This window comes from Melanotaenia boesemani, chromosome 12 (genome assembly GCF_017639745.1).
Source record: "Melanotaenia boesemani isolate fMelBoe1 chromosome 12, fMelBoe1.pri, whole genome shotgun sequence".
Taxonomy (NCBI): Eukaryota; Metazoa; Chordata; class Actinopteri; order Atheriniformes; family Melanotaeniidae; genus Melanotaenia; species Melanotaenia boesemani.
Window position 1 is genome coordinate 14,609,746 of NC_055693.1, and position 15,575 is coordinate 14,625,320.

The window sequence follows — 15,575 nt, forward strand, 5'->3', positions numbered from 1 at the left end:
AAGTCTCTTCTTGAGTTTTATCAAATATATACCCATATCTGATAGTAAATTAAATAAATACAGTGATAATGGGTTTTTTCTTTTTTTTCTTTCTTTTTTTTTTCTTCTTCTTCTTACAGTTTGGCACAAAACACAAACTGTGCCACCAAGTCTAGCAATGGAGCTTCCCTCTGAGATATATGCTGGCATTGCTGCCTGTGTGAAATGTTATTCTAGAGCTCTGCTTTCAACAATGTAACCCTTTAGAAGTGAAAAGTTGCACATGAAAAACATCCTCAACAGTTCCCCAACGGACATGATTGTACCGTTGCTCTTTTGAGTCAACTTTACACACAGTGTGCAGCTGTTTTTGGTGTTTGGGTAAAATCTTTATCAAGCAAAAACAAAAATCTCTGAGCAGACAAACTGAGTCGCCGTGTTTCTGTGTGCTTTTTTTCTGTCTGATATACATCTACACATTCAGCCAAACACCTGCCCAACCCCAGTTACACTCACACACACACCCACAAACACACATACCCCCCCACCCAAACACACACCTCGTGGACAATACATCAGTGCCATCTGCTCTGGTTGGACATGCAGAAACAGCTCTTTTGTATTCAGGTTCCAGATAGGGTGGGGGTAAATCTCATTATTACACTGTTCGTGCCAGGTGCTTCAACTGTATCTGTTTTTAGGAACTTGGCCGTTGGTTGAATAGACACACACATACACACATAATGTAAAATCACAAAAACACACAAAACCTACTGCTGTTATCGCCTTACTTTTTTCATCAACTCATCGCCTCTCCGTCTATCACCTTCTCTTCTCTTCAGGGCTTTTTATTGTTACTTGCAACAACAGTGATGTTTTTTGTTTAGTCTGTGTCCAGATTTGGTTGTACTGTGTAGATATATTAATGCACAATAGAAGAACAAACCAGTAATTATGTGACTTGGGAGATGTAACATAGTGGTGAAACATTTTTTAACGAATTGTGAAGTTTTTCAATTATCTTTTGCATTACAAGTTTTCTTTTTTGGCCAATTTCTATCTTTAAATATGCAAAAAGATAGGATTCTTTTTAATGTGCAAATTTGAATTTTCAGAGGAAATAACTGAACACTGGACAAAGCATAGTGCAATATTTTATTTATAAGCAGTTGAAGTTTTTTTTTTTTTTTTTTTTTTTTTTTTTTTTTTTTTTTTTTTTTTCGAGGGGATTATTTCCCCATAAATAAAATAACTGCCAACGGAGACAGAAATAAGCCATTTTCTTTGTCTTTAAGACTAAAATGAGGCTATAAATGATATATGAACAACTCCTACTGTGTAGACCTTCTGAATATTAGTAAAATGGATGAGCCTTTGAAGATATAGATTTTACTGGAAAGCTCCCAAACTGATAACTTACTTTACTATTATTACTTATATTACACTCATTTTAAATTCTGACTTTGAATATGCAAAATAGGGTTTATGTAATTAAATATGAATCAGTTTCCATTAATGTCAAATGGACAAAAAACTGTTAAATAAACACAAAAATATATATTGGTTGTGTTTTTCTCCATTTGTCTGAAAGAATTCATGTTAATTAAACTAATTAGTTCAAAAACAAGATTTTGTCTGTTTAAATTACTGCAGTGGTAAATGCTAAGTTTCTTTCACACATGCAATGATGTGCTGTCTCCATTTTTTCTCTTTAGTGTTTTCTCTGTTACTTATTTTTCACACATATACTGTGTCCTTGTCTACTGTAAGTCCCGCACACTCATCATCTAGTCAACATACCTTCAAGGCTACAGCCACATAATCCTATAGGCTCCTTGTACATGACAAGCACCACATTAGATAAGGCATTGGTGCAGACATGACTCACAAGCAACACTAAGGTGCAGAAAGTAAGTCATAGATCAGAGTTGCCCAAGTCCAGTCCATGAGAGCTACTGTGCTGCAACTTATGGATGCATCCCTTACCAGGTCTTTGCAGAGCTCAAAGACAGAGGTCTCCAACCCTTGTCCTCAAGGCTCACTATCCTGCAGGTCTTAGATGTCTCCCTGCTGCAGCACACCTGATTTACAGTGTAAATAAAATAACTTTATTGGGAATTTAGCTGCACTGATATCCAAATAAATTATACTGGTTTAGATGCTGAAAGATGCTGAAGAACTTTAGAGCTTGAGCAACATACCTGGGCTCATTTGAGTGCAGCAGAGCATAGAAATGTACTGGAGTGATTTGATCGCCAACTGCATCATCTGAGTAGGTTCATTTGACTTTGAGAGCTTGATTTCATATAATTGTGGTCAGACTAACATGTTTACATGCATTATAAGTCTAATTAGAGTCTACCACAATAAGTAGTTTTTTTTTTCTAACATTGTTATCTTGATTGGTTTACCAGAACATCCCAATAGGGGCAATGTTTTGTCATCTTCTTTAAGCAGACATTAAATAAATAAATAAATAAATAACAATTACATCCAAATTAAATATTAAATTTCTGTCAAAAATGTTGGAATTCATATCAACCCTAATCTTATAGAAAACATGCATCACTCCTGTTTATTTGGGGGTTAACTGCAGGATATAATGTCTCCACTAAAAGGACATACAGTACACTGATAATTCCCATTCTGTGACAAATGGGTGAGAATTAATAAATGAAGTGTGAATAAGACTAAGAAAAAAGAGCAAGTCGAAAGAAAGAGTGAAATGGAAGAGAAGTGAGACAGATACAGACAGTAAGCACGAGCTTTCTTCCCCATGCCATCTCCAGACTATCACTTATTGATTGAATGCATAACATCCTATCCAGACTCCAGCTAATAACACTGACAGCACTGCAGGAGCTTGTAATTTAGAAAATAGCATGCACACACACACAAACGCACACACACACACACTTACAACCACAAACACACACAAATACAAGCTGCAGACACTATAAATATACAATACATAGAGGAGAGGAACGTGGATGAATTAAAGAGGGAGACAGGTATAGTTCTCTGTGTCATGGTGAGACTCTGACATCCTGCATCACGTTAATTAAAGAACTCACTTATGGTCCTCTTTTCATTCTCTCTCTCTCTCTCTCTCTCTCTCTCTCTCTCTCTCTCTCTCCCTTTCTCCCTCTCTATCTCTCTTTCTTCCCTGACATTAACTCTCAAATACCAGCCTCTTTCTCTCCCATCCCCTTGCGTCTGCTCGTCACTCTTTCCAACACTTGGCCACATTCTTCATATGTCACTCTTTCCATCTTTACCTCCTTTCCATTTTCCCATCCTGCCATTCCATCTCTCCAGTGCTCCTCTAAATCACCCTCAGTTTCTCTCCATCTGTCCCTCTCTTACTGAAATGACTAAATTGGTTCATTGCTGTCTTATGAACATGCCAGACATTGCTGCATTTCTGCACCTCCGTTTAATCTCCTTTTTTCCCTCCTTTTGCAGCTACCTGCCGCATTCACTGGTCAACTTCACACATCTGCAGCAGCTCTCTGCAGCAAGCTTGCACACCCACTTACTGCACACACACATACAAGGAGACACAAATGCCCATTTGAAGTTTAGACTCCTGTCTCCAGCAAATAAGCACAATTCCTAAGCACATGAACTCATACAGTAAGAAAACCATCACATTTGCATAGAGATAAGAGGTTATCAAAAGTTAATATAAGAGGTATGGACCTATTGTTGATGGAAACACATGCAATTGCATGCAAAAGACAGAGTGGTTGAATGGCTACTTACAACATTTGATGAAATGGTAGTGAGACATTTTCTGAATCAGTCAATCAGTCGGCCAGGCAGGCAGAAAGGTAGGCGGGAAGTCAGTGAGGCAGGCAGGTAGGTTATAGTCAGCCACAGGTTCCAGAAAAACTAATTAATGCAGAGCTCATAACCGGCACAGTGCATTATTAATTTTGGCTCCCTGCATGCTATCTAAACTCCATTCCCCTGTCTGCATTATTCACCACCAGCAGTCGCAGCTCCGGTTGCAGCTCATGCAGCTACTACATGCACACAGACTCACACACACACATACACGCACACATGCACTCGCAGACACACACTCCCTCGGTCAACCTGTCAGCAACAGGGAGCTGCTGCTGTTTCTAGATCCTCTCGCCCACAGCCAGATAAATGCTGCACAACGTCTTCCCAGCCATAGCTGGCACACGTGCTCCTCTGGCGTCATGACTGACAGCCGGCTCATCCCTCCTCCCGCTCAACACACCCCCATGACGCAATGCTCTTCACCTCCGTACACACCCCCCTCCTGGTCTCATTTTTCCCACAAATACACACACACACATATATACACACATACACACACATATAGTCAAATACTGATGCACATTTATTTGGTCTATATTCTCCATCTTCTTAACCAAAAGAAAAAAAAAAAGGTGGGGGTGGTATAAAGGTTATGGATTTCACAGAGTGAGAGATAGAACGGGAGGTTACTTGAAAATAAGAGAGGGATTGAAATAAATGATTTGAGCGTGGAGGAAAGGCAGATACAGCAGAGGGAGCAAGAGAAAGAAAAATAAGCAATAGACAGGGAGAGAGGGGGAGTGTTGAATTTGATAGAAGAACATCTACAAAAGGAGAGAGTATACACTGCTGCAGTGCGGCTTTTTGTGCACTGAAAGGTTAAGTGCTCATCCACATCTGAAAATAATCCAAAATGTACATTAGATAAGTATAGTTTACTGGATTGGCAGGGCCTGACACAGAGTAGCACACACACAATGTGACGCAATGCCAAGTATATGCCTCCACTGCTAATGTGTCTGTAGGGCAATCTCAATGACTCTGTGCTTTAAGGCTGATTTGCATATATGAATAAGTTATCTTTGCATTTAAAAGAGCATTTGCGTAAGAGGGGTAAGGATGCAAGAGTAGACAAGGGAGAATGAGTGACAGAGAAAGGTGGGAGGAGTAAAATTGAAGAGAGATAGATGAGCGTAAAATAACAAAAAAGGGCATGCATGGTGTGACTAAAGCAGGTTTGTGACACTCATTTTAGAAATCTGTAACAGGGTGGTCGCAATCTTCTCTGAGAGATTCTGAGCTATTATTTCACCACTGCTGTCAAACATGGGCTTGTGAAGATGGAATAAAAGAACATGAGAAGCTGGTGAGGTTCAGCGTGTGATGACAGCAAATGAAGAAAAAGCGACAGAGCGCGCTTTAAAGGGAATGAGAAAAAGACTAACTGTGGAGCTGGATGTGTGTATGTGTGTCAGATCTGTGTCTGGATGCTTGAGTAAATTCTGCCACAGGAAATCAGGTCAGAGGAACTTATTGCATTTGCTGCAAGACAGTCTCCTTCCTTAAAAATCAACTTCCAGGTTTGGGTATCTATGCATATTTGTGCACTTAAGCAAGTGTGCCTGCACCCAAACATTTGCTATAATCTTATTACAATGAATAATCAATAAGTAACACATCATAAGGCATTTTCACACATGAACTAAAAACAGACACATTTACACCTTTCCCTGCCCTTGCTAGCAAGGTTATAGTAATTTTAGTCAAAGATTATACAATGTCTGCCGCATTAACACTTTCTTATGATATCCAGACCTTGCAGGGGTGTTTCTGACAAGAAAATGTCGTGCTTTTCCATCTAAATGTCATTAGACATAAATGGCTCATGAAATCTTGTAATCTATCCTGGCAGAAATACACCGTTTAGATTGTGGTGACATGCTGGAACAGTAGGACAAAAGGTAAAACAAGGTCTCAATGTAAGACATCCCGCCAGCAGGTAAGTCCTCTCTGATGTTACAGCAGCAGGATAATGGCTTTCCGACATGTACTTACAATATTTGCCTCTCAGGAGTTACAACTAGGTCAAGCACCCAAGCAAGGAAATAGATGGAACAGTACAGAGACTGGCATTGTGTGCTGCTGCTCTTTTAAAACAAACAAAAAATAACAATAAAAAAAAATGCAGCAATTAATGCTGAAACTTTTCATTTTTTAAAGAGAAAAGACAGACGTTTGGAGTGTTTGCTAGACGTGTCTTCCATTTGTAGAACCTAGTTTATCAGCAGTTTTCAATGTAATCTGGTTTACGTCTGCTAAAGGACAACACCACACCACATTTGTAGTTTGCTTGGTTCCAGCCCGAAAGATCTGTTTCCTCCTCCCTGTCCTCACACATTAACTCTTTTTTTTATTTTTAATTTTTTTATTATTATTATAATTATTATTATTATTATTATTATTATTATTATTAAAAGTGCTCTTAGTCACATACTTTTCTGTTGTCATAGTGAAAATATAAATTTAAAATTGTGACTGAAAGTAGCCCATTCAGTCAAGCTTGGCATGAAGAAGAGCAATGATGGGCACTGTTAGCATGCTCTCCTCTGACATCAGGAGGGTGGCATCCTTCATCGTCTGCTGCTGGAGTGGGATGGCACGTTCATGCGTCACAGGTCAAAGTAACGCTTTCTATCGAGCTGAGAGAGTCTAGTACCATCATGTTGACTTCTTTGTAGAACTTCCAGAAAGTAATATCCATGATGTGTTGTTGGGAAGGGATGTTGTAACTGGGCTTTAGCATTTTAATCATATGGCAAAATCCCTCGTTCTCCACAACACTCGGAGGGTGTATATCTTTGAAATGAAACAAAGTACTTACTGCATTATTTTGGCTGCATGAGATGAGGTTGCTGATTGTTACAAAAAGTTAACTTCTTCAATTTGTTTTTTGAGCACCACCAACATGGGTCTCTAATCACATGTGCTTGCAGATTTACGGACTGCATAGCTCTTATTGCAATATTTACTGCCTTCCTTTGTTTTGATCACAAAATGTGTCCACACATCCGCTTTGTAAGCTGTATCATCCTGTTTTCAGTCACTGGTGAGCTGTGCAAAGTTATCATGATTCCCCACAAGCCTGTGCTAACCAAACAACATATGGCAAGATTTTGTCACGTTATTGGATTGGAGGAGGAAATTTTACATGCAACACAAAAAGGAACCACCACTGTTAATGTTGGCACATTCAGTAATTTTGTTTTATAAAAAAATTATACCGTGCTTTCGAATATCAATACAACATCATAAAATGAAATATCACGATATTTCAATGGATCAATATTTTCTAACACCCCTAGAAGAAAACAAATAATATACTTTTTGGCACAGCTGTCATTCTCTCATCTTAATCCTCAGGTCTCAACATGCTACTATCATGATTTCCACAGCTGCCATGCTGTATGTGTACATATGAGTGCTTGCATGTGATCTGACTGACTAATGATAGCTGTGCAGGATGCCTAATGCAGGAATGATTCCCAATTAGGGTGCAGCCAGAGGCACTTGAAATGTTTGGGGGTGATGAATTTTATATGAAAGGAGACCTCCTTGAATGAAATATTCATAATTTGTGATATATTTACACAATCAATATTTATTTATTTTACTAGACATATTAAAAATTTAGAGTACTATTTGCATTAATTATGGATTGCTCTATAATGCCATGCAAATAAAGACCTTGTGTACTTACTAGATTATGAGATTAAAATCTTTTAACAAGAATCATCACACACATACACAGACTTCCATAACCATCCAAGCTAATCCAGAGCCTATCTATTGATTACATCATCACTGCCACACTCTATCCATCTGTATATTTTTCCTTACCTTGTCCATGTGCAATTTCCAAGTTATTTAAATTCCTTCAGGCTATATTTTTAAAGCAGAATTTAAAGCACACATGCACACATGGGCATAACTTTACCTGACAGAGCCACAAAATTGCGAGACATGGATAAGGTGAGCTGGCTCACTCTATGGATGGATTTGAGGGCATCACACATGTGAATGAGGATGTTTTAACATTCGTAGTTTTCCTGGTGAGAGGGGTTCAACACCTGAATATTTCATGCATTAAAAAATATATATACTTCTGATGTAGTTTTCACAAACATTACTGTTCCGGTGGTCTCTGTAGCTGTACAGTCATTGTGGCAGACTCTTCCCCTACCCCTCTCTGTCTTGTTGTGAATCACGAGAGCTGTTGGTGATCAGCTGATCAGCTTTTCTCTCTTGTTGCGTTTGTTTATCGTTCTTGTGGAAACTAGGAGGAAGCTAGTGGTTCCTGGTTCACACTGGCACATATTTAATATTTTTGGACACACTAGCAAAAGTACTAAGCTTCGTCTTCGCATGTCAATCAGACTCATGTCACTGTCACGTGAAGATGAAGAATGAAACATGTGCAGCAGTGTATTCAGTTAGATATTGTTTGCCTTTACTTTCCATAACTTTTCAGTAAGAATGAGGTTTACTAGTGACACAGCTGTAAAGTCTACTAGCCATCAGACAGTCATGCACACATCTATGAAGACAGCTCAGGCTCAGATGTGTAGTGAGAGTAAAACAGCAAAGGAAGGAAAAGGACATCTCCTCTAAATCATTGCTGCTGTACAGATGTTGGAGACACAGGGCTGATCATGTAGGGACCATGAATGTGGTGAGAGAAATTATGAACAGGGTCTGAGATACAAATCAGAGCAGAAATCTTTTCTAACAATGTAATTGACAGATGGTAGAAAGGATTTATACTTCAGATATGCAGGGGCCTAGAAAAAAGGGTCTAGAAAAGTTGAAATGGGAGTACAGGAGTCCTGGCCAGGAAAAGTTTGTCCAGTGCCTCTTAGTTTTAAAAGGTCTTAATTTTATGTAATATTGAACTGATTAAATTATTAGTTCAATATTACATAAAACAAACAACTAAAGTGATCATCTAATGTAAAATTGCGAAAAAAAAAAATCAATTAAGCTTTGTCTTGCTCTTTCTGTTGAAATAATACAGGATTTATTCATTTGTTAGCTTTTTTGTTAGCACACACACACACACACACACACACACACACACACACACACACACACACACACACACACACACACACACACACATATATATATATATATATATATATATATACACACACACACACACACAGATTAGCAAGAACAAAATATTAGTCACAGAAAAATTATTTTATTTAACTGTACATAGTAAGACTAAGGCAGAAAATGCAGACATTTCTGTAAGATAATTTTATTTTTCTTGCTATTATTGATTTCTTGCAAAGCCTTAAACACATTCATTTTTTTCACTGGAGATTTAGTTGGGTGTTTGTGAAGATTTTTTTTTTAAGCGTTAATAATTCATTACTTTACCAAAAACAAAACATAAAAACTACTGATATATTTTTAGGTCCACTGGCAGTGTGTGTGAAATCTTTTGTAATCACTCAGAGGAGTTCATTATAATGTTAATCCAACCACTTTTCATTGCACATTAAAAGCTTAGTTCAATTTTAACTGAACAGCAGGCAGTACAATCTAATAGTCGTAAGGCTAGTTAAAAGCTTAATACAAGTGTGAGTCCGTTTCTAGGAAGGTAGCAGCTTGCAAAGAGAGGATTTCAGCATTTTTCTGGATGATGCAGCAGAACACTTAGAAAGTGTCCAGGCAGTTTTAACTACTTTTTACTTATCAAGCTGATTCTCCTAAAGTCATCCGTATTTTGTCAGCAACATGTAAGAGGCAGCCTGGATTAGTTTGCAAGTGTATTCATACATAACTTCAGAGTTTAGCTTATCACAGTGTTTTAGGACAAAGTGGAAACACTGAAACACACTTGCAATGGGCAATTGTGTTTTTCCATTATAGTCTTATTGATGGGTTTGACACATAGCAGGTGCAAACAGACGTTATCACTTTGCCTAAACATTGATGGCACCTCTATGTAAACAAATACATGCATACACAATATTAAGGTATATCCTACAACACATGGAAACACTGTTATTGGTACAGACATAGTTTTAGGCAAAACAGTCATCTACAAGTTGAGATTCGTTAGATCTAAAATAAGACCTAAAATGAATGAAAGCTGGGAAGCTTTGACCTCTTTACATGCGTCAGGCCCATAATTCTTGTCACCCACAGTCCTGCTGCCCATGTATGACTATAAAGCAAAAACAAAAAATCCCACTGAAAAGATGATCAAGATGTCCTATAAACTAAGAGACACAAAACCTCTAAAAAAGAAGAACAACTAATAATTTACTCTACAGATACTGTTAGATCTGAAATATACAGCAGGGAGAAAAACCTGAATTCCTGTAATTTTACAGTTCTGTTAATGAACAGGTGAGAGAGCGGTGAACATTTGTGTCGGCATCTGAAACAAAGATTGCCAGAAGATCAGCAGGCTGATTCAGGCCATTATCACTGCTCGCCAGGAGGAAAGAAAAGGACACGATGGCATCACCACAGAGGGAAGAAAAGCTGTCACAGTCAGGAGAATTTGAAAGACAAATGAAGCAAATTAATACATGACAAAGGCAGCAAAGACAGAGGAGAGCAATTAATAAAATTAATAAATTATGAGTCAGTATCTCTCCTTATATTGAGAGTCCCTTACTTTCTGCCTATAATTACATCTCTTTCTAAATCAACCCCCCCCCCTCTTCTGAATCTTTTCAGAATCCCTCAAACTGAAAGAGTCCAGCTCTCTCTTCGCCTTTGTCTATCCTTTACTGGCATTTTACTCAGCTCCCAGCTCAAGCAGCTCACACAATGGACAACACTGGAACAGAAAAGATGCATGCAAGCATCAGCAAGAGACAATCAATACCCTGACGAACAAAAGAATAGCACAAGCCAGCATGTAACAGTTCTAACTCGAGCAGCACTCAGGAAAAAAGACAGAAGCTTCCTCTGCCCTTATTATGCTCCCTGATGGTTGAGGATGAAACCAATGACCACTGCCTGACACACAAACACTACACTGAGTCACAGTAAGCTCACACAGTCATGCACAGCTGCCTCCAACTGCTAACCCACATCACCACTCGGCTTATGTTATCATGCTACACTCAGAGCTGATCAAACTCAAGTATCCATGTTCTCTAAGACGCCTGCTGTTATTGTGGGCCAATGAACACAAGCACAGACATTCTGTGCCATGCAAACTTTCCTATATAACCTTTATTACCCTCAAGCAGTTGCTTTGTCAAAGCTGTATAAACTGCTGCACCAAAGACAAGGCTTCGTGATGGGTATAAAAGAAGACACTATCATATTTTCACTTTTATTCACATGAACGTTACATGTAATAATATATTTGTAGCAAATGTTTGCATCCGCCCACAAAGGACAATCACCATGTGCAAGGGTGAAAAGGAAAGTTACATGTGTTTTCACAAGTAGACGAGGTTCCACTGAATCAGGTCAGAACATATTCTAGACAAACATGGCGTGCAAGAAAAGAAAAGAAAAGAAAAGCAACGAGCAACAAATTCCTAGACAATTACCTGGCAAACTATTCACAAACATGCTAAGTTCCTTTCAAATGCACTTTGTATGAGAGAGCTGCTAAAGCAAAGTCCACATGATGTCTTTTTTGACTGATATGGACATATCTGCTAGGCACTACTGCTGGAGCCTGGTGAACTCCACTGCTGACTGATATCACATGTAAAAACAACTGAATGCTGATCAGTATGAACTTTAACTCATAGCTTTACCAGGTAAAACCATTTCTATTCCAAGACATGCCTAATGCTACCTGCCTAGCACTATCAATATTTGAAAACAGCTTCTAGAAGGCTACACACCTGTCCGTGTTACTTATTACTTCTTGTTTTTCTGTTTACAGTACTTCTGTAAAGTGTCAACCACACATTATGTAAGCAATTTTCCATTTAAAGTAATTGCGACAACTGTACTGTTACAGAGGCAACAGCTAGTATTGAATGTATCTAAAACGGTCTGTATGTTCTTTTCTAAGAAGGCAGTTTATGATAATAATCCCCCTGTACTGATAAACGGAACAATAATTGAAACGGTTAATGAATTTAAATATCTTGGAGTAGATTGATTCAAAACTTAATTTCAAACAGCATGTTAAAAAAGTAGTGAACAAAATGAAATTTAATCTGTCAAATTTTAGACATATTAGAGCTAATTTAACACTGGATGCTTCTAAACTTTACTTTAATGCAATGATCGTCCCTCATATGATGTACTGTATGACAAGTTGGGCTTCAGCATGTAAGACCACTCTGAAACCTGTTGAAACGGTTTATAAACAGGCCCTCAAAATTTTAGACAAAAAACCAAAGTCATATCATCATTGTCTAATTCTAAAACAACATAACATATTAGGATATGACAATATGATCAAACTGGCAGACTGCACACTTGTGTATAAAATTCTGCACGGGTTGGCTCCTACAGTTCTGCAAGAGTTTGTAAAAAAACATGAAATTAGATCTACAAGAGCAGGTTCCAGAGGTGACTGTACAATTCCTTCCAGAAAAAGCACTTTTGGACAGAATGTTTTCTCCTTTCGAGCTACTCAAACTTGGAATACTATCCCAGGAGCAATACGTGAGCTGCCCACTCTCAGCTCATTTTCAGCACAACTCAAATCATGGCTCTTAGACAATCAAATTTGTCCACACAATTACTAACCAGAATGGAGTTTAATGGTAATGTTGTTTTTCTGTTTTGTATATGCACTGTAAATGGAATTGTAAATGTAGTTTGCTAGATGTGGTGTATGAATGGACTGTGTTGTGAATGTATGTGCTATAAGTTTGTGAGAGACCTATGATCTGAGGGTGGTGGTGTATGGATGAGTTTTTAAGATGTGACAAAGCGTTTGTATTTTATACTGTGTATTTTGTGTTCGTTGTTTTTATAAGCTGTGGTGTTGCTGGATTTTTTTCTCCAGCAATGGGACAAAGGATGGAAATTAGCACTGGCTATAATCCTGCATATTTACAGGTATGGGATTTGTCCCCCAGGCCTCTGTAATCAATATGCATTGTCCCTTTATTAAATAATAAACAAACAATACTGTGTACAGATGTAACTGATAAATGTCAGCCTGTCCTTGAACTCTAATTTCTATATAAGCTGATTGAAATGGATTTTGCAGGAGTCAGAACATAAATAAATAATATCTTATAAAAATTGTTCCTTCCTGTTAGCGTGCAAAGGCTCTAAAGACAACCGTGTACGATGCCATGACAATCTTAATGCAAATAAATAAATAAAAAATTAAATAAAGTCTACGAATAAAAAATACTGGTTAATGATTTTTTTTACTATGAAAGCAAAACGAAAGCAAATAATCACAAACACATACGAGTCCTAGTAAAAAGGTCTAATAAAGATAATCCTTTGGCTGTTTGACCAGTTGCATGACTGAAATGTATAAAATCTATACTGCAGTATGTTTAGTGTTTAGTCATTGATTGAAAAGAATTCCATCCATATAATTAAATGCAACTTGTGTCCAACTAGTTTGTACTGTTTTCTGCCAATGAGTCTACTGTGGAAAGAAAATCTCCTGCAAACAGCACGAGTTGAGCTAAAGCTCTAACTGTAAAACTGCTTTCTGTTCACCTTCATGTTGTACACAGATTAACAGTATATTTCATTTTGTCACTTTAGATAAAACAAACAAAACAATCTATTAACGTTATCCAATTATTTAACAACAAATTAAATGGCTACTGTTTGTGTCTAACTTTAATGTTTCTCCTGATAATGTCAAAAACAACAAACATTTCCCCCCCAAAATGTTTAAATGATTTAAAAAAAAAATCCAAAAATAGACATTTGAAATGTCTATTTTGTCTACATGATTACACTAGAAAACATAAACAACAACAACAATCAGAAGACTGTCATTACAGCATTAACTGCAGCACAACGAGAACGAAAAGAACCTGCATGCTTTGTTTTTATTAAAAGTTCAAGCATTTGTTTAAACATGAAAAAAATATCCATCATCTGCTGTTTACAGTGATCTGCTTTGATATGCAGCAGAGGGCGCTCAAAATGTCACTGTTACAAATTCACCGACTGACCTGCCAGTGAACGAGCACCATGTTTACAGCCCTGCAGGAGTGAGGACATCAGCAGGCACTGACAACATTAAACTGGGAATTCTAGTCAATGTTGTTGAAACTGAAAGCCTCCAGAACTAAAAGGGATAGATGGAAATTAACAGAATGTACTTCTAGCAGCAGGGAAAAAAGCAATGACTAAAAAATGGATGGAGCAAAGTGGACTGTCTGTTGAAGAGTGGAATGAGGTGACAATGGCCATATATAGGATGGAAAAAATAACCTTTTCTGTAAACTTAAAGAAAAACTCTTTTGTAAAAAATTGGGAGAAATAGGATAAATCTTAATTTCCTATTTTTCTCTTTTTCTTTTTTTTCCTTTTTCTTTAAAGATATTCTATTCTAAATTATATGCAATAATTATTTACCCCCTTTCATTTATTAATGATGCAAACTGCTGCATCCTCCTCTATATATATATACATATATATATATATATATATATATATATATATATACATATACATATATATACCCTCCCTTTTTTTCTTTCTTTATATAGTCATGATAACTGTACTGTTTAGCTATGAAACTGTTTTATATTACTATACATGGAATGTATATTTCGATCAATAAAAAAAAAAAACATTAAAAAAAGAAACTGAGTCACATTTGCTTCTGTTACACGTGTTGTCAACATCTTATGCTTGAGGAATTCTAGGAGGTGCAGGTTGAGATTCTTATACAACCTTAATGTAATTTCAAATTCATTTTTACTTTTTTCAAACTTGAAAAAGGGACATCCTCTCAGTCAATGCACACACAAGATTGTAGATCTTAATGTGATCGATACTGAACAGGCACAACTCATCATATCAGTAAGTAATCACTTTGAAATTGTGCTTCCTCTTCACTTTTACACAAAGGAGAGAGGAAAGAGGCATAAAGAAAAAATGTGAGATATAGATTTAAACTAAAACCCACTGTGTTACCAAATCACACACAAACTAATGCAGCATCAGACGCCCGTAGTAGAATGGCCTAGATTTGGTTTCAGATTATTTACTTACAATGTTAGAGAAAAAAAAAAACAATTTTGTTTGGTTGTGTTTTGCTACGGGGCAATTTTGTTCTCAAGTAGATAAAAGAAAGACTAGAGATATCGCATAGCTCTCTAGTACTGACCCGCTTGTGCCTCCAACCATGCTATCCAAAAAGCTGGGAGACTTCCATTCAGGCACTCAGCTGAGCTTTTAAAATGACTTATCCAGGCTTTATAGTTTCTGTACTGGAGCCCTTTACTTTCCACACTGTTCGCACTTCAGCATACATACCATGAGCTGAGACTTTTAAGGTATGAACTATACACAGAAACTCACATATCCCACGTCTGCCAGTAGCATTTATTTCTTCTCAGTCTCAAATTAAATAGTCGGAAACAGCCTCATGTATATTCATTCCCCTCTATATTCATAATTAATGCCCTGAGCCTTTCCACAAAGCTGAAGCTGGACATAGCGATTACCTTCAAGTGATATGTCTCCTCCTGTGCTTAAAACTAAACATTATGCCTTATGCACTTGATCTCTCAACCATTACTATCAAAACACTGCACTCATGTGCTGAATAAAACAGGAGACTCTAATTTTGATAACACCAATGTGACCTCATG

The 15,575-nt window shown here is 37.4% G+C and overlaps 1 protein-coding gene across 5 annotated transcripts in view; it reads right to left on the reverse strand.

Moving 5' to 3' along the window:
• myo16 (myosin XVI) overlaps positions 1-15,575 on the reverse strand; it is a 123,448-nt gene that overhangs the window by 106,981 nt on the left and 892 nt on the right. For 4 of the 5 annotated variants that reach the window (XR_006012248.1, XM_042001831.1, XM_042001834.1 and 1 more), the window contains exon 1: positions 3,745-4,137. The exons of the other annotated variant lie outside the window; for it this stretch is intronic. Coding sequence is in view for 3 of the 4 variants with exons in the window: in XM_042001831.1 (XP_041857765.1) it covers positions 3,745-3,772 (28 nt within the window). In the remaining variant the exon portion in view is untranslated. Of the gene's footprint in view, positions 1-3,744; positions 4,138-15,575 lie in introns of those variants that run through there. 5 annotated transcript variants of the gene reach the window in all.